This window comes from Fringilla coelebs, assembly GCF_963513975.1.
Source record: "Fringilla coelebs genome assembly, chromosome: 1".
Taxonomy (NCBI): domain Eukaryota; kingdom Metazoa; phylum Chordata; class Aves; order Passeriformes; family Fringillidae; genus Fringilla; species Fringilla coelebs.
Window position 1 is genome coordinate 67006454 of NC_140028.1, and position 25593 is coordinate 67032046.

The 25593-nt window shown below is 37.6% G+C and overlaps 1 protein-coding gene across 3 annotated transcripts in view; it reads left to right on the top strand.

The window, feature by feature from the left end:
- The window catches only part of TMEM245 (transmembrane protein 245), a gene marked incomplete at its 5' end in the record, with an annotated part of 78157 nt that overhangs the window by 30302 nt on the left and 22262 nt on the right, over window positions 1–25593 (top strand). For all 3 annotated transcript variants that reach the window (XM_084210846.1, XM_084210847.1, XM_084210848.1), the window contains 7 exons: window positions 1896–2000; window positions 3327–3409; window positions 5540–5630; window positions 6439–6537; window positions 7457–7588; window positions 14305–14427; window positions 18304–18449. In XM_084210846.1, coding sequence (XP_084066972.1) covers window positions 1896–2000; window positions 3327–3409; window positions 5540–5630; window positions 6439–6537; window positions 7457–7588; window positions 14305–14427; window positions 18304–18449 — 779 coding nt within the window. The remainder of the gene's footprint in view (window positions 1–1895; window positions 2001–3326; window positions 3410–5539; window positions 5631–6438; window positions 6538–7456; window positions 7589–14304; window positions 14428–18303; window positions 18450–25593) is intronic.

Genomic DNA, 25593 nt, shown 5'->3' on the forward strand with positions numbered 1-25593 from the left:
ACTGAGAAAGTAAATAGCAGTTTGAAATTTGTCTGAAATGATGGGTGCAGATTTAATTTTTAATGGCTTCATTTTGAAGTCCATGCTACAAAATTTTCTTCCCCTGCGTATCCAGTGGTGTTTTATCAGTGATATTTTTTATTTCTGTCCTTTGAAACAAGGACTTGCATTTCTTGCTTCTCTTGCATAATCACTAGATGTACGTGAGGCTTGGAAGGACACAGCAAATCTCATTTCAGTCTTATTTCCAAAGAGGTAACCCCTATATATATGGCCTACCTTCATAGGCTGCTCAAAGTTTTTCAGAGAGCTGTGGTATTGCTGCAATAAGGTCACATCCCTCCAGCACTGGCAATGCATTTCTGATGGCTGAAATCTGCTAGCAGATTTCTGAAAACCAAACTTAGGTTAAAAATATTTAAGACAAATGATTTTTCACACTTCTTCGTGTTTTCCGAGTTCCTTTCTGCAGATCTTAATGTAGTACAGACTTTGTTACAAGACCTTATATTAATTTAGATCAAACAAGGAGCTGGTTGTAAAAACTTAAAATTTAAAAATAATTGCTTGATGTATGTAAACTGTTCCAATACTACTGGATGAACACACACAAAAAAATCCTTGCTTTTGTCAGATAGGAGATCTGACTTCAGTGTTGACCAATTCAGTCACCACACAGCAGTCTGAGAAGTTTCTTGTTCCAGGGTCAATTTCATGTGTAGGGATAGGGTAAATAATGTGGAAAGAACAAATGTAAACCATTAGCATGCATATTAGTGGTTTTATAAGATCTCTAACTAAAAAATTACCAACTTAATAATTGAATATATAACTTGGATTTGAAGTACTTTTGCTTACTGCACATTGGCTTTGACCCCAGTTCTCATGAATCACAAATTTTACAATTGTGCTGTTGCTTTTTCCTGTAGTAATGCTAAATGGAATAGAAATAGATCTGGTATTTGAACCATAGGAGCTAGAAAAATGTACTTGGTCATGCTTGCATGTGCTTTCACAGCTTTTTATGTAAACAGTCAGTTTGTGTATGAGATGAAGCTCAGCTTGTTGTGTTCCAGAGCACTCTGCAAAGTCATGTGACTGAGCAGTTTGATTGTTTTGAATGACATTATCAGAATTTCTCTACTCAAATGTGGTATCACCATTTGCTTATGGACATGTATAGAATGGGCCTTTTGAAAACTGACAGAACAACAAATGTGCCTGTTTCCTGTATCAGTCAGTTTAGCTGATGCATGCTTAATGCTGAGCATCCTACTGAGACTGGAAGTGGATAGAAATAGTTGGTGCTGAATAATTGGCCTGATATTCAATAATGCAGAACCCCACCTGTCCCATTTCAGTTCAGAAGGTGATGAGGCAGCTTTAAAAATTTTATTACTTGCAAAAATAGCTCATTTGTCATTTAGATGGCTCTTAGCTATTCAAATCTGAAAGTTATGGTTGTGCTTAAAAGTATACTTTGATAGTTTTGAAGTCCTATGCAGACAGTATCCGTAAGTTTCCAGGTTGCTGAAGGACAAGAAACAAAGACAAATTTCTGGGTTCTAGTTGGCATGAATGTCTTCTTTAGGTACTTCTCTAGGTCTAGTAAGTAATTATTGAATTATTGCTTGCTTTGCAGAGAGCTTGCTGTGTTGTGTGGTAATGTGTACATGTTTTTTGCAAAATCACGTCATACCATGATCTTAATCATGCTAACATTGCTTGTAAATTGTTCATTTCCAAGCTTGGGCATAAATGCTGTTTGATTAGAGCCTGATTTTGTACTGTGATTGTAAATAAAAATAACAATACTATTGCATAACATATAGCATTGCTTTCATTAAAGATTGATTTATGTGCTATAATTTGTTCTTTTTTTTTTTTTTGCACAGATTATCGTGTGGTTGGAGAAAATGCTAGATAAAATAATCAGCATTTTCATAATATTTTTGCTGGTGATAGGAACCCTTCTGCTAGCTCTTCTCCTTACTGCAAAGGTACAGTGTGCTAATGACTATAATCATAAAGCTCATTTTCATTGCTGATGAAGGTTACGGATACTTATATGAGATTGTATAGCTTAAAGAATTTTTCTAAATGTTTAGGAACTAATTGCTCTGTAGTTGAACTTGTCAGCATTCCAAGACTATAAAATATACAAAAATATATGAAAATCTCACTGTTTCTATTTCTTGGTATTTCTGTGGTTTTTACCTATATGACAAGGTAATATATAGACATTTGTAAATACAAAATTTATTCTAGTAAAAGAATTACTAGCTTATGTATTACAGGAACAGATTTGTTTTGCATCCTGTTGACACTTTCTTTGTCAACAGAAGAGCCACTTAGATTTTTTTTCTCTTTAATTTGCCTCACATCAGAAACATTTGCAAAATAATTAAGGTGTGTTTGTCAATTTGTTTGTGTAATTGCCTGTAACAACCTCATGGTATCCTTTTCAGAGTTAAATGTACTGAGATTCATGATCAAGTATTCTCTGAAATTGATGTTTGGTTTATAGTTGAGTTTGGGTGGGTTTTTTTTTTTTTTTTGCTCACCAGAAGAGGTCACTCGTGTACTTTTTTTCCTTTTTGCTTAATGGAGCTGTGCTCATACTTGAAATGGTCAATGGAGATTGAATGTTTGACTTGAATTCAGTTATGGAACAAAGATCAATGGGTTCTGATGTCAATCTCCTTTTTCCAAAATGTAGGCATATGTAATGTTGGGTACTTAAAATTAAAGACTTTTGAAGTTGTGCAAACATTCCTGCCTAAAGCTCCCTTACATTCACAGAAGGAGTATTAAGATATTTATAAAAGGTGTATTTTATCATTCTTGTGGAAGAATTTATTTAGTTAGGCACTTCATAGCAGGGTTGGTCATATTAGAGCTAAGTATTCTTTAGTTTTTGCACTTCTTTGATCCATGGCTTAAAAAGTTGTATCTGAAACTTTGCTTTGTATTTTAGTACTTCTTTTGACAGCACTGCTGTTATTTTTGAATTTTTTTCCACTGATGGGATAAGATTTAAATTTCCATTTGCTATTACTAGTGACCAGAATTTATTATTGTATTGACTAGGTGTTTCTGGAGTTAATGGAACTTCTTTCTTCCTAGTGGGTTATTTGCACTGAAAGAATTACATTTTAAGTGTACAAACTGGTCATTGGATCCCTTCTCACCTTCCCCCTCCTCCCTATTCTCCTTCCTCTTTCACCACTCACTCCCCCTCCCCCCAAAAAAAAGAATTCTTTCTGAATGTAGGAAGAGTTGTAGTTTGCATTGCATAACATTTCTCCTCTCTCTCTTTAATTTAGGTACATCAAGAGAGCGTTCACATGATTCAAGTCACAAGCAGCTTGATCAATGAGACAGTAGCCAGTCACCCAGAATGGGCAAAGTAAGAATGCTGAAGTTAAGCGAATAGTATAGGGTGGATGAACAAGCTTCCAGGTGCTCTTATGCATAGTTTTTAATTTAAAAAATTCCCTAGATGAACAGAAATGTGGGTACCTCTCACAGGCAGATGTAAAAGCTAAACTGTCAGACATCAGAGATGTTTGTGCATCAGTCTGGAGGACTATCAGTGTGGTATCTCATTTGAGGACTGGTTGGGTTTTGGTGGTGAAGGATAACTCTATGAACTTTTCTAGCTACAGTTGTAGAGAAGAAACTTGTATAGTGCAGAGAATGAAGAGATCTGTATTTTGTCCCTTCTTTCTATGAAAGAGAAGTGCTGGCAAAGAATGCTCTAGAAAGTTTCAAATAGAGCTAAATTATTTTTTAAATGGAGAGAGATGGATGTGGAGTGCATTTGAAGGAATAGGAGTTGAAGACTTTGTTCCTGGAGTGAAGTGAAGAAGAGTTCAGGGGTAGGTGGGGGGAGTTTGGTGTGACTCAGTTGGGCAGAGCCATTCTTGGTATGAGTAGATGTGTGTAGTGAGGAGTTTGTAAGTTTTGGTCTGTGTAAGGACTAAAGTAAGCACCAAGACAAGTAGTAAGGGAGAGAGACGGTGTTGAGAGAAATGCATCTAGAGGAAAACATGGGCACACTGGTGAGCAAAGGAGTCATTGCATGAACATCAGAGGGGGAATAGGTGAGACTGAAAAGTGTGATTTTAAGGAGGGCATGTTCCAGGTGGCTTTCATTCTGCTTCAGGTAAACAGACATTGGGCAAGTGTGAGATACCAATTTAATGACAGCAAAAAAAAGATCTCTCCAGAATAAGAATGGCTGACTCTTTCAAGGGCACATACTAAATAAAAGTGATGGTGGTTTAGGAATATTGAAAGAAAGCATATGCTGTATTATAAGAGCAAAGCAATTTTTCAAAAACAGAACTAAAAGGATATAGTTAATAACCACTGTAGTAATACATGCTTTAGCACTACTAAAGTAATCACAATAATGAGAACAGAAAGCACTTAAAGCACTTGGTTTTATTCTTTCATGGCGTGTCTTGTGCTGTTTGGCCTTTCTGTTTTGCTGTAAGATGGAAATAAGTGGGACTAATGGAGATGGAAATTTGACTGTCAGAAGCTTATTTACATAATGAAACTAGTGGAGTACTAGTTAAATAATTTGCAGAATTCTAGTATTACTTTTTATTTCCAGTGTTTGCATTCAAATTTTTATTTATCCATAGCACTATATTTTAGTTCATTAAGTATAAGAATGCCTCTTGCCAAATCTATGAAGCTTTACCAGCTTTCAGAGCTCAATGCTCATATTATGTTTTGAGGTGAGTGACTGAAATATTTTGGGATTCCAATCTGGAACATTTCTTAAGCATTATACAGACAGAGGAGCTTCCATGTTGGTCTTCAGTCAGGTGAACAAATACAGCAATTCTGTTTCCTGAATGCTTTCATTTTGTTTTGGAAGGGCTCCAACAAGTGCCATTGAATCAAGATGTAAAAAGAAAGTCAAAGCAGAGATTGTGCCCTGTATTCACAAGTGATAAAATGCTGACAACTCAGTAGGGTACATTGCTTGGAAGTGATGTGAGCCCTGAAGAAATTCACAAGCAGGTGGTTAGGTGAGGACTTAGAAATAACTGATGTCCAGACCTTTTGTCAGCTGGTTGCTTTTTCATGGAAACTATGTTAACAATTTACATTCAGCTTGTAATTTCAAAAGGTTGTGTTTGCAGCTAGATGAGACTGCTTCATACGATATTTTCAGGAAACTCTGGGGGGAAAAAAAATACTGTGTGAATAGCACACATAGAGATTGAAGAACAGATCTCTTCTGAAAAAGCTGAGATATCAAATAATTTAAAGTTTCAGGAACCTTGGAGGATTTTAAATGCAATGACATGCCCTAGATTTAATTCTGCTTTGCTTATGGGAAAATCTATTCCTTAATACGTAGAAGGAAACATTTGACTTGTAGTAATTTTAAATGAGTTTAACCATAATGATTTGTTGTTTCAGAATGTTAATTTGCAATGTGTTTTGGGTGTAATTAAGTGGGTAAAATATATAACAGTTAACTTTGTTTTCCCTCTTTAAAATCCACCCCCCTCAGCTGGCTCCCAGAAGCCCAGGTCATTCAGAAGGCTCTCAATTCTGCAGCCAACAATGTCTACCAGTATGGCCGAGAATGGATCACACATAAGGTAGGAGTGAGCTGTCAGAAAGCTCAAATTCTTTGGTTTTTGTTTTAATTTCTTGTATTTTATAAAAGTAAAAAGAAATAAAAAAACATTTGTCAGTAGTTCTTTTCCACATGTTTAACCATTTTGTTGCCAAATCTGTTCTTTCCACTCTGGTTTGGGACTTCTGAATGAAGAGTGGGAGTGATTTCAGTAGTCTTTTTTTTTTTCAGGGGATAGTTTCTTTTTAAGAACTGAAGAATCTGTCATTATTCTAATGATTCCCAGTGAAAATGCATCAAATAAAATTAAGTAATTTTTTTTTAACTGACTTTGGCTGTTGTATTATAGACAATGTAAACTTCTATTGCGACCACTGCCCCTCCCTCTCCCCTAATATCTGTGTGGGCTGGGTGTGGTATACTGGACATTTTTAAAATCATAATTTGAATAGTTAAGCTATATTCTTCAGAAGAAGAATTTGCCAAGCTTCTTACTCACATATTTGATGTCTAGCACACATCTCAAATCGTTTGAAATATTTACTCTAAAGATACAATCAACGGCTTTAGATTAAGAATTTTAGAGATAGCATTTGTGTTACAGCACAGAAAGAAGTCCTTAGTACAGCTGAATGTTTTTTAACAAAGTCTTTGAATTGTGAACCATTTTATCTGAAGTGTGTATTTCATGCTGATGCTGATTTTTCGAATAACTTGGGTTTGAAATGTGCCTTTACAGACAATCTTACATTAGTCATCAAGCATGAAGTTCATCAGTGGATGCCTGCTTTTTTCTGTCCTGTATAATAATAGATTTTTATGTGTTTTAGCTCCATAAGATTTTAGGAGAAAAAGTAAATAACACTGCTGTGATTGAAAAACAAGTGCTGGAGCTCTGGGACAGGCTTTATCACTCTTGGTTTGTGAAGGTGGGTAACTCATTTAAATGGTATTCATGTAAACTATCACTTGGTACTCTGACATAATTATGCCAAGTATGCATTTCTGAGGAAGAGATTAGCAGAAAGTTGGAAAGTTGAGTAAATTTTTATTGTAAAAATCAGAATTAAGAACATGAGAAGTCTCCTTCTATTAAAGACTAGACTATTTAATCAGCAGGTTTGCTTAAGCTTGCTTACAGAGAGTTTTGACATCCTTCTCTGAAACACTTGTCACAATCCCAGCCTGTGGAATACAAGATGGTAATCAGGTATTATTCACTGGGCAAAGCAGCATCATAATTAGGGAGGAGCCACTTAAGGAATTAGCTGTTGTTTTTATGGCCATGTCCTGTTGTTTTGTTATGTTGCAGTTACAAAGGTGTGTAGTCAGAAGAAATCCTCCTGCATCCAGTTTAGCTTTTAGGTTCTGTGTGATTGAACATTTCCTCTGGAGAGGTAGAAACTAATAGTGAGAAAACTAGTTGCTTGGACTTCTGCTTGCATTTTTCTTTATGGGCTGTGCTGGGGAAACTTGTGTGTTACAGACAGTAAATTATGTAGGCAATAACTGAAATTATTACCTCTTTCTTATGTGCTTTCATTAAGAGCAAAATAGATCCCATTGTATCAGTCAAGCAGTAAAGTTACCTTTTAACTGAGGTGAATCAATACAACATACACGTATGTAATTAAATGGGATAATTAACTACAGTATTTTGTCAGATTTTAATTTTTCCAGTGCACAGAGTACTTCCAGGTATTTTAGGGGATGCCAGTTAAAGCAGCTCTAAGTATTTAAATGCATGTTGGATCTGTTCCTCATTAAGAAAACACCAGTCTAAATCATTAGCTTCTGTCCTTCTTGTATCTCTATTTTATTCAAATGTCTGTTTTCTTTGTTTTTAAGAATGTAACACATTCTGGAAGACACAAAGGACACAAGTGGCACATAAACCGTCAGAACAGCTGGCTTGGAGACATTCTGGACTGGCAAGATGTTGCATCGTTCGTTCACGATAACATCGAAACGTTTCTCTCCGTACGTATTCTTTGCTCTTACTAAGAAATTGGTCTAATTTTTAATTGATAGCAGTTTCTCCTTGGAGTACCACTGAGGTTATGGATTCAGGTAAATGGAAAATTATAGAAATGCTGTTAGTGTTATTTACAATTACCTAAGCAATTGTTGCAAGCCTATTTAAGGTATAACTGTAAAACAAACAGAAATGTTTATGACAAAGAAGCTCCTGTGCTTTCAGTATCTTCATGGATACCAGCTTGCTGTATGTCTTCCTGAGGCATATTGTTACCTGTGTCACCTGCAAGCTGATTTTCAGTGCATTATTCTATGTAGTCTTTTCTCTTTAAAGAGGAAGACAATTAAGTTATAACTGAAGAAGCTATTGGCTTGGAGGTTGTGAAAACAAAACCAAGCAATAAAAGTGGGGGGGGGGGGGGGGGGGCTGATCTTTTTTTTTTTACCTCAAGTTACTATTATTTGTTGGGTTGAAAGGAGCTTATTTTTTTCCCCTTTTATGAAAGTTCTGTGGAGAATGAAATTAATATTTTATACAGTGTGAATTCCTGAATAAAAACATTTCACCTTATGAGGAGAAAAAGAGGAAGCATTGAAAGCAATCCAAATTAAGTGTTTCACTAAAAAAATCATGTTCAATTATAAATGCTTAATACATAGAGTCAATCCCCAATATAGTTCATCCTTGACTTGAGCTGTTGCCATTACATTATCTTCAATTTTGTAAGACTATTATTTTTTACCTAACTGGCACTATAGCAGATCTGTGGATGTAGTTGAAGCTAATATTTGCCTCCAAGCAGTCCTTGGTTTAGACTGATAGGCATCTGTGCTTTTTCTGTCCTCCTCCAATTGCTGCTTAAGTTGTTAGAGCTTCTACCATAGAAGGAGATGTGATACATGAAGAGTTGAGAGAAACTTTATTGCAGTAAACCTTTTTTCAGTTAATTATGAAATTTGCTTGGTACTTTCTCAAAGTTGTCCATGCATGCTTGAGGCAAAGGGTTTAAAAATGCACAGCACATCCTGATTTAAAATCAATGTGGAGCTTCCTTCTAGGCAAGAGGCACAGAAGGAGGAGAAACTACTTGATAAGAGTGTGTCATTTGCAGCATTGCTGCACAGTGCTCAGAAACCATAATGTAAAATGTGCTTCAGTAATCTTAGCAGGCTGGAGAGAGGCAAAGTAAAGTGTAAAGAGAATAAATATTTAAGAATGAAAAACATTAACATTAAAATTTTCATCTAGCTAACAGGCTTGCTTTATTTCTAAAACCGGTTTTAAAAGTTAAAAAGTGTCAGCGATTGACTCGCTTTCCTGTTTATTTCCAGGAACTCATTACTCATCAGCAGTGGGGAAACACCTGTCTTTTTTCTCCATGTACTCATGTCCTTAATAGCAGACTGTAAACCAGTCAGCTTAGTATAAAGCTCTAAATCCTGATTTCACATCCTTACTGGGCAGCATTTTCTTTCCTGGCTTGCTCATCTACAGTGCATTGCATAAATATTACTCACGCTAATGTTTTTAATTAAAATTGATGAAAATACAGTCTCTGTTCTTGTTTAGGTCATTAAAACTTGGAGATTATTGAAATAAGAGTGGCTTCTGCTTAAGTCTGGTATGTTTAAGCAAGATTCTTACCTAGCCTAAGATACAAAGCAGCCTTACTGTATTCAGGATTTATGTTCTTACCAGAGCATGAAAATCTTTCTCCTGGTATTTTGAAGTGGAACAATGGGTTGTCAGAATGGCATACTGAATTGGGAAGGGTTAATATTTTAAATTATGTGAGTGCTTCTGGGAGTGTATGATCTGGGGATTTAATTTTTCTGTTGCTTGGATTCTTTAGTTTGGGTTTTTTGTTTGCTTGTTTTTTTCATATTTTATGGAACTTTGAGTGGGATTTAGATGAGATTAGATGGGGCTTTGAGCAAGCTGGTCTCAGGAAAGGTGACCCTGCCTATGGCAGCGGGATTGGGACCAGATGATCTTTAAGGTCCCTTCCAACCCAAACTGTTCTTTTTATTTTTCGCTTGAGTGTGTTGTTTGTGGGGAGAGTGAAGTCAAACACTTGAAATCAATGCTGGCTTGCAGTTCTTAAGAATATAGCAAGACACAGTACAGTCCTAAAGCTGTGTTGACAGGCTTTTTTTAACATACAGATAATTTAAAGACAATGAGAGAGCTGTAAAGAACTGTGTAAAGGAGCAGATACAAAGCTCTAATGAGATTTCCTCCACTTTTGGAAAAGAATAAATGTGTATGATTACACTGCTTGCATGTAACAAATATTTATGCATAGATTGAGTTTACCAAAAAATAACTGTCTTGCTAGCCCCTTGGCTTTCTGAAGTACTTCAGAATAGAACAGATGACAGTTTTCTCTAAAAATGCAGCCATTTGACAATGTCATATTACAGCCACAAGTAGATAAGCTCTTTTCCATTGATGGAAATCAAAGGAAGTGTTCTTCCTCCTTAATAGGAGTGTTTGCTGTAAGAAAAATGTTAAGAGAAGACTGATGCTAGTGTTTCACTCCAGGCTTTTCCCATAATGGAAGAAATTTTCATTTTAAGAGTTGAAGGCATGTAATTAAATTACTGATGTAGGTGTGCTGGGGAATTGCTTCTGATGTAGGTGTGCTGGTGTTCATTTAATTTGTAACAACATGCATCGATTCAACTTTGCAACTTGGAGTATCAGGTTCTGTACCGTACCCCCCTCAAAATGTGCTGTTCATTATAGCAGTTATGCTTAGCTGTAGTTTGATGTAGACAGACTTAATTATTTTAAAGTAATTTACTATATAAACATGTAAATTGCCTGAAGATTTAATATGAAGATAAGCTTTTTCAAGTCATCAGTTTGCCTTTTTTTTTTTTTCTCTAAAAGCTTTGGTGTTAGCAGCACTGCTGCCTTTTTCCAGTATTAGAAGCAGTAGCATTGAAAACCAACATAATATAATCAGTAGTGTGTTTCTGAAGTGGGGTTTAGTTAATCTCATTCTTGGCAGAGAGAGCAAGAGTGGAACCTCACTTTGTTTTGTATTTTGCACCCCATACTCCACGCCAAGGTAGTTTATCAGATGGATGAAATAGGCAGCATGTAGCTGGACTATTAAGGTTTAATTTCTGAAAAATAAAAAAGACTCATTCTTTCCTCACTCACATGCTTTTCCATTCATAAATCTTTTTCTCCATCTCTTGTATGCTTGTAGCATTGAGAAAGTGAATTGCTGCTGGCTAAATCTGTGAATGATGACTCAGAGCTCCCTTGATGTTACATGAGACATTGCTAATGTCTTCTTAATTTGATCTTTTGGCTCCTTGCACAAGAATAGCCATCATTCCACCAGCAGGTGGTATCTCATTCAGAGATTTCCCAGACAGGAAGATGGAAGACCCTGCACAGAGATATTCACAGCAAGCTTCAGCTTAGTTAGGTTTCCCCTTCCAAGCATGACTGATCTGTGCATTTTAAATCAAGTCAGCTCCTCAAATATTTCACTGAGTTACTACACATCCTAGTATTTTCCTATGGCTCCAGTAATTTCTTTAAGTAATCTCGTAAATTTAAAGTTAATTCAGTCCATTTTTCAGTAATGTATCAACTAGCATGTTGGCGTTTTTTTTTCACATCTTTGCATCCGGTTTTATTCCCTTTATACAGAATTGAGTTAGGTACAGTTTTATCTGGCTTGCAGAGGTTTGCTGGCTTGAAGTTCTCAGTAAATTACTGATCAATTACTGATTACTGCCTTTTAACCCTCATTTTTGGGTGTTGACCTGTTTAAAACTTGCCAAGAGGACTCTCTAGATACCTGAGAATATCTGGTGCAATTTTTCTTTCTTGCCTGTTACACCTTGGAAAGGCAGAGTAACTGATGCTGATGGTGGCACAGTGTGATGTGTAAGAGAGTCCTGAATTCTGTGCAGCTTTGCAGCTCTTAAACACTGATCCCTTACAGCTGCTTACAGAGGTTTGCGGAAAGAGGTGTGGTTTTCTGTTATTTAGTAGGAAAAAAGTAACTAAAAGTAATGTAACATTGTTGCATAAATAGTCACACTTTGTTGTGTTTTGGAGCACTCAGCTGGTAAGTTGTTAACAATTCTTTATGTGTAGTAGGTGGCCTCATTAACTGAACTGCAGTAGGGTCTGGGAATCAAACGGCATTATGAACTCTTAGGTGCAGCTGCATGTGATTTGATTTGTGAGTGGTAGGTATTTGAGCACGTTCTGACACTGTATTCAGTAATCATTTGTGTCTGCTATGTCTGTCTTCTCACCTTAGCTATGAAAAGCTTGTATCTTGAAATTTTAATGATACATATGTGTAACAAGGAATACTCTGTATTTGGAGACGGAATCCTATAAGATGCAGTTGCTTTCCTAAGACGTACCAAAGCTGTAGAAAGGCACTATCTACACTTACTCTAAAGCAGATGCTGGTGATAACTGGTTCAACAGTTCCAGTCAATGACTCCACAGAACAAGGATGTTCATGCAGGAGAGCCATTCCTGATGTTACTGGAATAACCTGATACCTACATTCAAACTACCTGCAGTTGTGTACTCCTGGTTATCAGCCCTCAGGCTTTAGCTTCTAGGGAAAGTGTTCAATAAATCCTGCCTATGCTGGAGAAACATCCTATTTTGAAAGCTTTCACAGTCCCACCAATTCTGTGCTCTCCTCTGGCAGATGGAACAAGCTCCTCTCCTTGTAAACTCTCACTGGTATCAGTTCAGCTTATGTGTTGCAAGTGAGGGTTTTAAAAATTGCTGTGATTACTAGTTAGAAGGCTGTTAAAGCAGAGTAGTTTTACTCTTTAGAGCAAAACTTTAGTAGACCAGTTTTCATTAACCACGTGCTTGATGCCCGTGGTTTGCTTTGCAGTATGCTAATCATTATCATTATGTATTGGAAGTGGTCAGTCCTTAACAATCATGTCCTACATGAGCTGTGAGGCTAAAAAACCATCATGATGGTGCTGTGTAGTTGTCACCAACAGAGGCTTTGCTTAATGGGCTGAGTCACAGAAGTGTAAATGAGCTGGCTGAAGAGCTTTGAGGTATGCAAAGCTGGAACTTTATGGACATCATCTTCCCTTAAGTTAAGGAGTTTGTCCTTTCATAAGGTGTTCTTATTCCGGACAGCTCCCACCCCTTGGCCTCTGCCCTGGACTGTGTGCTGTGATACTTGGGAAAATACTACTTTTCCAGGTCATGACAGCTGCCTTGTCCTGTTGTAAGCCTGTTGTAGTTTCTTTCCTCCTTTCTTAGTTCCTACCTCGTTTTCTTGAGGGAAGACCAATCTTCCTAGCTCATAAAGTTGTGCATCTTCAACACAAAGCATCTTCTTACTCAAAGCACTGCTCCTGTTTCAGGGACCTTTGTTTTCAACTTATGTACCTATTTTAAAGGCCTTTGCTGCTGTTCTGTGATTAAACTGCACATTATAAGAGAAGACCTGTGGCACAGAAGCTCCTGTTCACATACCAAGACTAGTAACGGCCTTAAATATCTGGGAGGGGAACCATGCATAAAGCTTAAGGCCTGCTATTAACAATGATAGCACTATCCCTCCTGAATACCAACCAGAAGGCCTCTGCTTTAGCCACAAACCATTCCCTCAGAATTCACTGTCCTGTGTCTACAGTCCTCCTAACATAATGTGCACATGATAACGTTACCTAGGGGCTGCATGAATTTGTAGCACTGCTACACCCCCAGAACGAATTTGTAGTCAATAGAAGAAGCAAAGGAATAGGTGCCAGTGGGCGAACATTTTTCAGCAGTGTCCTCTTCACTTCTAACCTCACTTGAATTCTCAAGAGACACTAATAAAATCTGTACAAAAGATTTAGCTTTAACATTCATGATTCCCATTAAATAGTAGGAAGCATGAACTAAGTAGGTCTTTCTGTGTTGTAATTCCCTGTCATTTGCTCCAGCACTTATTCCCCTCTCAAGTTCATGTTTAATATGATTCACTCACTTCTAAAGGAGAGGTGATCACATGTCTACTCTACAATTGCTGATTACTGAGGAAGGTTTTTTTGGTTTTAGGAGGTGCTGGTTGATTGGTTTTGTTTTAATTTGGTCTAATTGCTATTTGTTAAACCAAGACTAATAGTTGCTAGTTTTTAATAATTACTTGATTAACTGATGTAGCTTTTGATGTAACTCAAAAGCACAACTTTTGCATTTTTCTACAGATCTTACTAAAACCGTGTATTTCATTACCATGAAAGCATTTAACAACAAATATATTGAAATAGTAAATTTATTATTTGATCGAACATCAGATTTATTTCTACCTTGTGATGTTACTCCTTGTTCTTTGTGTTTTAACATTTCTGCTTTTGAAAAGGTGAATATTTTTTCCCAAGACAAGATCTGCTTGGCTGGAATGTTAATCATGGTAAACAAGTGTCACCACATCCACTTTTTTTGCAGTTTTGCCTAATGAAATAATTTTGAATACTGAGAGAAAAATTCCAGAACCTTATAATCAGCTACACGGAAACTTACCTTTGGTAAAGTGGACATTTTCACTTGATAGAACCTGCTGTAGTATAGGAGTGAGGGAAGATGATTTTTTTTTTTTTTAGGTCGTCTTTGTTTAGCTTGATGGAGATTAATCACTCAGCAAGTAATTCTCTGTCCTTGCTAATAGCATCCAATGTCTAAATCTGTCTTCTCCCTCCTTTTCCAGATCCTGGAGTCTCTGTGGATAGTGATGAGCCGCAATGTGAGCCTCTTGTTTACCACGGTTACAGCATTAGTGACAATCCTTTTCCACAGTGGTACAGCTCTTCTCAATTTTGTGCTTTCAGTGGTGAGTAGTGTGTCATTGATTTACATGGTCCATTTCACTGGAGTAACCTAATTGCACATATTGCAACAATGAAAACTCAAACCCAACGCATTGAAAACATCTTCTAAACTTATCTAATACCAAAATTCTGTAAGCTTTTGTAAATTTGCTATCTGTTTGGGGGCATTCGAAATGGAGAGCAAGATTAGGAGGTAGTAAGTCTTCCTGTCTTCACTGTTTTGTTAGTGGAAAATTCTTGTTTCAGGCTTTGAAGGCACTAAGCTGTAGCTTGTAATGTCCTACATAACTGCTGAAATCTTATGGCATGTCTGCATGAGCATATCCCTATGCAAGCCATTGAGGTCAGGAGATGGAAAAAAAATTTGCAGGAAAATCACCAATTTTGTTCTTTAGTTGTCTTCCATAAAAAAGATAGCATGAGGGCATTTTATTTCTTCCTAGTCCACAACTTCACCCAAGATGGCATGTTTAAAACTGTGTCCAAAATGTTAGTATACAGAAATTGCAAGCTTGGGGACTAATTGCCAATGATTCAAGGCACTCAGGCTCAGATACAAAATTTATCTTTAAATGCCTAATGGCTTTTATCAAGTTCATTGCATGCTGTTGCTGTGATGCATGATCCTGACTTTTTGTCTGCCAGCAGCATCCTGACTCTTACTGGGGCACTTGTGCAGTCAGCTGCTTTAGCAGAGGTAGTTGGGATCTTGCTGTGTTGGAATTCTTTGGAAGATTAGATTCTTGAACTGTACTTTTATTTTTTCATTTTTCAGGTTTCCTAGTTGCTACAGAAAAGGTTTTAGTAATTCGGGGTGGCACAAATTAACTTAAATTTTTCAAAAAGATAATGCTCAAAGTGATAGGCTTTTCTTGTTACATTTCAATCCAGTTTTAGTCATCTTGAATAGAAATTAAAATACTGAATTCTATTTTAGGTTTAAAAATTTGTTCTTTAAAGCATGGAAATAATGGACACTGTTCAAAAGCTCAATTTTGACAAATGCATCTCCCATCAAAAAACTTCCAAGTAGGAATGTCAATCTGTGTAGCACATCCATCCACGGTCCAGTAAGACTGTGTTCAGATCTTCAACAGTCTTTTGAAAACTGATCATTAGTTACAGAAGTGTCACTTGTATTTCCCTTCTGAATACAAGTTCTTGTCTGCACACATGTGCACGTGGATGTATGTATATGCCTTTGTGTGGGAGTGTAATTATGCACATGTGTGTACTCACATGTGCACACACTCACTCACTCACTCTGTTCATGTTCTCTTACAAAGATTGGAAGAGAAAAAGCTCCATTTGGCTGATGGGCATCTACAGTCCTGCAGGGAATGCACAGATTTCGGATGCTGTTAAACACACAACTAAACAAACAATCAGAAAACCCAAAACAAGCAAAAAACTCCCCACAAACAAAAACCCTGAAGCTTTTCAGCAGAAAATTGAGTATGAAAAGCAGATACAAAAATATTTAGGGAATCAGTGGACCTGATGCACAAGCACTTAGGTTGTGTGTTTTTTGATACCTGTGGAAATGCTGAATTATCAGTTTGGTAGAGAGTGTTTACCCAGAGTTTTCTCCTTGAATTCAGTCTATCCCTCCTCAACTTAGAGTATTTAATGTTTTCAGCTACAGGACAAATGCTACAGCATGAAGTAGTAATCCATCAATTGTTTAACTATGGAAAGGTCATACTGTTTTGTCTTTGGTAAATTATTTGTCATAGTCATCAGCAGGATCTTGAATTGTTGCTTAGGAAACAATTTAGGTTTCTCAGAAATCCTGTAAAAGAGGTCTGAAAGCTTTTAGCCTCCAGTCGCTCTAAGACAGTACATATCTTTTGCTGCTGAATGTAGTATTGAGGTTATTCTACTTGTTGGAAGAGTCAGCAAGCCATTTGATAATACATTATTATATTCTGTGACTACAGGTGTTTTTTTTTGCATTTCTACTCCTATTCTGCTAAAGGAAATGCGTTAATTTCCTAAAAGGCAGATACTCCAAAATTCTAAAATTAATTTTGTGTGGTCCATCTTCTTTTAGCAGAAATTGAGTAGGATTTGTGAGTTTTTCTGTCTTGGAGTTCAGCTGAATGCTGTTTTATTCCACTGCTGTTCATTCCCAGCCATTGCTTTGGCTTTCACCCTTTGGGTGGGTATGTCTGTCTTGTGTCTCCTTAAGAAAGCAAATTTCTTCTGTAAACACTGAGGAAGAAAAGTTAGGATAAGCAGATATTATACTTACTGTGCTTAGAGTAATATGCTGCTCTCTGTGTTGAAAACTACATGTGCAGAAGGATCTGCTCAGTGGAAGGAAGACACAACATCATCTAAGTGCCTGCTTCAGTATAGAATTTTCTACTGAAATCAGGAAATATAGTAGCTTAGAAATGGCAAAGCCCATCAAGGAAGAAAAATGGCCATAGTTTGAGAATTACAAAGGATGTTAAAATGTGATTTAAGATTCTCTTACTTGAAGCTGTAGCAAAACATAGCTGATACTGCTACTGGTGCTAGACTCTCTCATTAAAGCAAGGCTTAATTATTGTTGTTATTTTTTTAAGCTCAAAATTAATGTTAACAGCATGCTATTAAAATCTGCTAATATAATGACTTGTTTTATTAGCTAGTTTGGTTTATCTCCCAAGGCAGAAGTTAAACACCTGGGGGGACGGAATATGGGCTAAACCAATATATGGCAATTTGGACGGGGGTCATTAGAGGTTAATAGTTGAAAGTGACTTTCAAGTTTAAGTTTGAGAGGGCAGAGTAGGAGGAAAATGGTAGTAGCATTTTACTGAGTGTAAAGAAATTAGGAACAGAGATAGATGTCATTTTGAGATTGGTAATGAAATATTGTGATGCTGTTTGCATTTTGTTTTCTGAGCATCTTCAGAGGGAGTGAAGGAAAAGAGCATAAGGCAAACTGGATAAAATGCTTGAAAGTAAGAGACTTATGGAGATCAGGCTGTTTGGCTCATAAAGAAAATATTAAGATGTGGTTTATTCTAGAATACAAGTAGGTTGGAAACAAGGAAATTGAAAGAATTCTTTCTAATCTTGGGAGGAAAGAAAAAATATCTGAGTCGTGTACATAAAGCAAATATAAGCCATAGTATACATTTGGAGCATACAGAATGGATTTTGCTTGTTTGAGGTATTCTGTTTCAAGATAGACACAGTTCTGTGATTCATTCTTACCCAAGAAGTTGCTGAGCCCACTAACAGGAAGATAAGAGAAGCATAGTTGATTGCAACATAGAGGAAGCTAATCCAAACTGATTATAATTTTTTTGTCTTTTAACTGCAACAGTGGAACTGCCATCACTTCCGCTGAGACTCATCATCAAAGTCCCAGGAGGAATATTCACTTAGGATTGCCAGCTTAATATAAAATTTATGGTTGTGAATTGTTGTGTAATTTATATATGATACCCAGCTGCATAATGACTCTTGAGACAGCCCAAATTTATTTGGCAGTTTTGTTTGCTTGTTTGGAGAATAGATGTAGCTATTCAGCAATTTTTTGATCTGCAACATGCTGAAATTTTTTGATTAAATATGCTGAAAAAGAACCAAGAGCATTGCAACTATAATGTTTATCAGCATTCTAGTTGTTTGGTCTAGATGTGACTTTGGAAAGAAGCTGAACAGAGGCAGAAGTTTTATAATGTCTAGCTGTAAATGTTAAGTCCTTTTTTGGAGCAGGGGAGTAAATAATTCTTTCAGCTCTGTTTTTCTAAATCCAGGCTTGTGGAAGAGTATTTTCTTCCTTTTCAGTAAAATTCAATATCTGAAGCATAGCTGCATACTCTAATTCTGTGAAGTATTTATTACCTTGTAATTTAAGACTTCAATTTGTTTTGCAGGTGATTTTTCTGACCACGCTGTTCTACCTCTTAAGCTCTAGTGATGAATATTACAAGCCAGTAAAATGGGTGATAAGCCTGACACCTTTGTCTCAGCCAGGTCCCTCCTCAAATATAGTTGGCCAATCTGTGGAGGAAGCAATAAGGTAAATTGCTGATTTCTTGCCCTTTGTTTAACATGTCTTCTTTAAATCTGATGTTCAGCTGCAAATAATTAACAATTGCAGCAACTTGTGTTTCAAGGATGAGTTGCAAAAATGATTTTAAGAACCTAGCATTGATGATTTTTTTCCTGTTTGATTGTTAATTTGATTGGACTTAGCTAAAGAATTTTCAGAGGTCTGTGCAGTCATGAATAGGAGTGCTTTGTAAAACTGCTACATCCATGACATCCCTAACTCATCAGGAAGCAGTGTTTGGAGTTGTGTTGGCAGTAACAGCTGGTGCAGCTCAGTAGGAGCAGATGCATGCAGCAAAACAGTAGAAATGGAGGACCTGACACCAGTGCTGTACACATTTCAGAATTATTTAGTTTGAAGTATTTTGTCTAATATTGGAGAATAAGTACCCATTTGTACCTGGAATGTATTAGATATGCTTCTGGAGAATATTTTCCAGTTCAGTTTCACCTGAAAGAAATCTGGTTCATGATCTCCATAAACCAAATTACATCAAAGGGAACACCAGGGGAGCACTCTCCTTATCACACTTGGAACACTACTGTGCTGCACCTACAGAGTCCACAGTGTTTCAGGCTGAGTCACCATTTTTGTGTGTTGGCTCTAAACTACTTCAGTAATTAAAGGAGAATTTTTTAATGTTTTTAAATATGGTTCACAAAGATTTCACAGTAAAGCTATTTTTGGGGTGGTGCAGTAAAGTTCATTCATCACAGATTAATAAGATCATCAGCTTTCACCTGTTAGCAGCTTGAAACACTAACATGCTGATAATGTAATGAACTGGATTTTAAATTAGGGGTTTAAGTCATAGTTTACTTTTTCAAAAAAGTTGATGGTCTGGGCAAAGTGAACAGACTTCACGCTGAATTCTTTATAGCCATTGCCCTGTACACCACTGCTTTCTGTGCCATCTTGTGCATACATACAATACATGAGTAGGCTTTAAACTGGAGAGGTATTAGAGCTGCTTTCCAAACTCATTGCTAAATGTTTGCCATTTTAACAATGGCAAGTTTATATTATGTCGTGTAAGAGTTTGAACTACAATGCTAACTGCCATAGTCATTTGAAATGAAGGGGCAATTCAGGTAAAAAGCAGCAGATTTGGAATTCTGCCAAAAAGTTAATAGCCTTTCTCTTGAGTGACTGCTATTGAGTTTTCATTGATCACATGGTTAGTATCTCAGTTCTATCTTTTCTGAATAGTGTGAGTGGATTTAGAAACTGATACTAGTCTCACAAATTGTTCTCTTTAGCCCAAGGTTGAAGGGAACAGTGTGGAAAAGTAGGATATGGTTTATCTGGGCATGGATACTATGTGAGGGAGATTGTATTAAATGCAGTTACAAGTTTAGAGGTATGTGACACAGGCAACCCAAGGTATTTCTCAGAATTGGAATGGAGGAAAGAAAGAAAATAATTTTAGAGAAGCCACAGGAAAAGGAGTAGGAAAGAGCCAGCATGCACCAGTAGCAAATATGATGAGAAAAAGCTAGTGTCTGGAGAATCTGCACAATGTGGAATGGGAAGCAGCTTGTTATACACAAGGGACCTCAGTCTGCGTATTCACTAAGGTAGCTTGAATCAGTCACTCATATTTGATTGGAGTAGCTTGTACTTGGTGCCTTATTTGAATTCTTTGGAATGATTCTTTCGAGAATTTTAGAAGTTCCTCACTTCTCAGTTGTCCCTAAGGTTTTATCCTAATGATTCTCAGTTAGCCTGCTTTCCACTCAAAACCTACGGTGATCTTCAGTATGTAAATATGGCAAGCGTAGTAACAATTTCTCATCAATTTATGCATGCCCAATCTGTTGTCATATGAAAAACAATTGCTACTTCAAGCCCTTTCTTTTGTCCCAAAGTAGGAACTATTCTTTCTTTTCGGAGATGAGTTGTTGCTGCAGTGGTAGGAACCTAAAAATGGCTTCTTCCCCTCATCTGCAAATGGCATGCAAAATGTATATTAGTGCTTGGTGGTAGGATGGAAGAGGCTCCATTTGTGCTATGAATTATCAAATAATGAAACACCTGTAGTTGCTTTCATTATGAGACTATGACAGCATTACACAATATGAATTCAACCTCACAATACCCATGCTCTCAAGCTGACCAAAAAGATTCAGTTAATAAATCTCAGAAGTCACCGGCGGTGTTCCAGCTCGCACCACTCTTCACCATGTGCACAAAGCTAAGACAGCTAAGACAGTCTAACTAGTCCTGTCTAGAGAGGAGGCATCCCCTGGCAAGAGATAGACCTAATCTCTCTATTGCTCATAAACCAAATGACATAAGAATAATCATCCTCCATGTTGCCAGTCACTTCTGTGTTCTTCTACTTAAAGTGTGTTTGTAAAAAGCACTAGGGAACTTGGATGTAATAAAGGAAGTCTGTTCCCTTGTGTTCTTTGCCATTTATTTCAGAGGAAAAGAGCAAGGAGGAAAGAAGAGGAGAGCAATTGGCAACTCATTTCTGTTGAATTTGTGTTGAAAATGTTGAAATCCCTTCATTTCAAGATGTTACCCAGGAAGCTCTATCACAAGGATCTTTTCCCATTTCAGTTTCTCTCATTAGAACTGTGCTGTGTTTTTTATTTAATGGACAATAAATAGCTATAAATTTTTTAAATACTTTTCTAACTCCTTTGATAGTGAGTTTGCAAATACAGTGGCAGTTCTCTGTTCACACAAATAGATTTATGACCTGTATAGTGGTAAGAGCAGCTTTCCAGGCTGCTTTGAGCCAAGTATTGAATCTCACCGTTTCTGTCAAAATACCACAGATTATAAATTTGAACTTGAGTAGTGGGAAAAAATAGATGCAGCTGTGGTGGCACTATAGGAGTTTTGAAGAAGCTGAGTGTGATCCAAGAACTGCCTGCTGCAAACCATGGGATGTATTGCCCTGGTGGCCTTTGATAGGAAATTTATTCATCCAGGATGCCAGAGAAGCAAGATGCCAGTAGCATGTATCAGGTGGTGGGATTGATCAGGGATTTGACAAGAGCATCATGTTATGCCTGAGCCAAGAGCTTGTTTGGCAAACCTAGTGGTACAAAGACAGAGCTGGGAAAGACAGAAGATCACTTGGAGGCACCAGCCAGCGCAACTCCACCAAGGACAAGTTGTGCTGGGAAAAGTGTGAGCCTTGAGGAGGTGACTGTCCTCAAAGGAGGACCAGGGGACAGCAGTGACTGCTACTTGCTCTGACTTCATCAAGGCTTGTGACAGCCTCCCACAGTAACCATCTGGGTGAGCATGGGCAGGAGAAGGGGATGGCTGTAGGAGCTCTGCTGTGTGCTCAGCAGGACAAATTCCAGCTCTGGAAATGCTGCTGGTTGTAGTGTGACTCAGGGCAGTGATGGGGCTGATGCTGGGGATGGTCTGGAGTGAGGGCTTGGGTGATGGTGGGAGATCACCTTCTGCATGGTTATGGTGTCGCTTCCCATCTGTGGAAGGCAGGACAGGTGATGGGAGTGTCCCTTGCCAGGTGGCGAAGGCAGCAGCTTGATGGAAGGAAGGTCCTCCTCTCCCCAATCCTTCAGGCCTCAGTGCTCAAGAGATGGCACCTTTTTATGAGGGGCAGTGGGAAAGAAGGGGCCATGCAACCCTTGACAGTCAACAAAATAACTTTTTCCTAGGTCTTCCTTGGGACTGGAAGACAAATGGCAATCTAAAGAATGATCTGCTGATAGTTTGGTCATTTCCTGTGTTGTGAATGTGACTGTAAGCTGGGCATCTGCCTTTACCCCAGATACATGCCTTTGTACCAGGCAGTGCTGCCTGCCTCTAAGCAGCCCTCCAGATGGGAACTGACAGTGTTTGGACTATGGAACAAACAGATTTGCAAATTGGTCGTAAACCAGTTTTCCCAATTTTGAGTAACTTTCATCATGAAAATGCTCCTATGATTAGACTAAACACTTGTGTGTGCGTTGTTGTCATATATTGCTTTTGTGTCTCCTCATTGTTTGCATCTGTGGAAGGCAGCATTTAATCTACAGGGAAGAGGAAAGGTCAGTAGTTCTGTGATGACTCCCTAAAACACAGTAAAAAATCTGGGAGTAAGATTACTGCTGATGGCATATGTGACCACAGGGATTTCTCACTGATGTCTGAAGTACTGGTTCTCTTTCAAATCAACCAACTAATTCAAAATTCCATGCTGGAACTTCATGTGCCATTGCCTATAAATGGGAAATAAAAATTTAGGAAAGTTATAATCATCCCAAATACTGCTAGTGCCTCAGCAGTAAAAGAGCTTCTGTCCTCTAGTAGTTTTGGTCCTTCAAGCCAGTTGGTGTATCTGTTTTCTTTTTTTCTTTGGCTTGCAATCTCATGTTGTTCTCAGTCTGATTCTAACTTTCTTGGTGTGGCCACATTTAATTGCTTTTTAATTCCTTTTATTTTTCTTCATTTTTTTTTTCTTTTTTTTTTTTTTGTTTGTTTGTGGGGGTTTTTTTTGTTTGGTTTTGGGTTTTTTTGTCCTTTTTTCTACATTGCATAAGTGCGTATCAGGGCAAAAATGTGATGAATTACAAAGGGGTAATAATTTGTCATGTGTGAGAGTCTCCCTTTACTGACAGCAGTGATTAGTTGCCTGTGAATATAGTAAATACATGATTTACTTACTCTGAAACCATTTAAAGTCAACGATAGGAACAAAGAAAGGGAAGCAGGGAGGGGCCTGGCAGCTGTGGCAGAAGGTTTATGCCAGAGTAGGTTGATCTGTAGGAATTCTTTTGGCACCACTGTCAGGTTTAGGAAGATGACTTGCTTTAGAAACATGAGGACCACTTGGACAAGTTTACTGTATTTAGATAATTTTAATTCTCAATAGTAGCTAGTGATTTTCTTCATTGTAACTATAGTTAATAATGTACTATTTTGAAGGTTTGGGAGAATCATTATCTGCCCATAACAGTGTGAGATTTGCTTTGTTCAGAAGGGTTCTGTAAAATAAAGTTGGTTATAAGTCACCTACTTTACTGCTTAAGTAGGAAAATTAAATTCTTTACCCCTGAGCTAGGGAGGGGGTGCTCTTGTCTGTATTTTTATTTTTGTTTTGTTTTTGCTCTGAATGGATGAAGCAGTAATTCTCCAAATCACAGGTTTCCAAGTAGTAGCATGCACACCTTTGCCTGAACCATTTTCCTTTCCCTGAGCAGCATGTCGTTCTCTTCCTGAATGCACCATACCCTTCTTCCCTGAAGCTCCCATTCTGCTTGCTCTGGTGGAGATATTGCACATTACTAAGTTGCATGTTCTCACGGCCTCAGTGCAATTTAGTGTGTGCGATACTTTCACATGAGTGCATGCACACGGGTATGGCTGTGGCTTAAAGTGACTGCAGCTTTCAGTTGTGGTGGGGCCTGATTACATTGTGAAATGGTCTTAAACCCAGATCAGTGTTTTGAGTGATGCCTTGAAACGTGTTGGTGGGAGTTTGTTCAGTAATGCCAGGAAGATGAGTACTGTTTGTTTTCATTTTGAGAAGGGTTATCATTATTTGCTTCATTTTCTTCATTTGCCGTGCACACCTCAAATTTGATCAGATGTTTCATTGTTTATAAAAAAAGTTACTTAAAATATTACTTATTTCTAAAGAGGAAATTGTTATCCTTAGCCGTAATTGGTTGGAAAGTAAAAAAAAAATATTTGATGTGAAGTAAACCTATAGCGTCTTGATGGATGAAATAGGTTCTTAATGAAATTTCAACTTTTATTTATCAGCATCTAAAGAGATCTGTAAAGAGCTAGCATGTAAACAAACAAACAAAAATCTCAGCTGTTTCAACATCTAATTGGTTTGCTGTGGCATCCTGGCAATGATTATGGAGAAAATGAGACAATGATACAATTCCCACAGAAAACAATAATCTTCCAGCATGTTAAGCTAATGCTTAGAAAAAGCAAAATGTGTGATCTCATTTGTTTTACTGCAACATTAATAATTTCTTTCAGATTAATTTTTCAAAGAAAACTGTTAACTGATTGTGTTTTGACAGAATTTTTGCATGTAGTGAATGTTCTTTAGTAGCGGGAGTTACTTCTTGTTGAAATGTTATGTCACAGGAATACATTTAATAGGACCTTACTGAAATTTTTCAAGCTTTACTCGAGGTGCATGTTATGAGATGGGACTAGAATTGAACAATTGTCTTAATGACTCTGTCTTAATCATGAAGCCAATGGCATCCTGCCTTGTGTCAGCAACGGTGTGGCCAGTGGGAGCAGGGCACCTGTACTCAGCACTAGTGAGGTCACACCTTGAGTGCTGTGTCCAGTTCTGGGCCCCTTAGTATGGGAAGGACATTGAAGTGCTGCAGCAAGTCCAGGGAAGGGCAATGAAGCTGGTGAAGGGTCTGAGCACAAGTCCTGTGAGAGGCAGCTGGGGTTGTTTAGCCTGGAGAAATGGGGTCTTGGGGGGACCTTCCTGCTCTCTACAACTCCTGAAAGGAGGCTGTAGCCAGCTGGGAGTTGGCCTCTTCTCCCAGGTATGAGAGGAAACAGCCTCAAGCAGCACCGGGGAAAATTCAAGTTGGACATTAGAAAGAATTGCTTCAGAGAAAGGGTTGTCAGGCACTGGAGTGGACTGTCCAGGGGGGTGGTGAAATCACCATTCCTAGAAGTATTTAAGAAACAACCAGACATGCCATTTAGTGCTGTTTTTTAGTTTACAGGGTGGTGATGGGTCAAAGGTTGGACTTGATGATGTTGGAGGTCTTTTCCAACTTAAAATGATTGTATGATTCTCTAATGAAGTAATTGCCTAGTCTAAAATTGGGAATAACAGACACTTATTTTTTGTTTTTCATTACATTGAAGAAAGGAAAGCTTCAGTTGAGTTATTGGAAAAAGAGTAGAATGTGGTCTGTAAATCTATAAGAGATGCCACATTGTTTCGGTACATATGCTGAACCAAACTGAAAATAACCATAACCTGATTATCTTTTGGGGTAGATAGTAGTATTTTTAAGCTGCCTATTTTAGTAGCAATAAACACATGACTTGCTCATACCACCTTTTTAGTCTTAAATAGTCTCGTATTTGCAAAAAGAACCACCCTAGGATTTGTCTTTACCCATATTTCCTTTTATATAGAAAA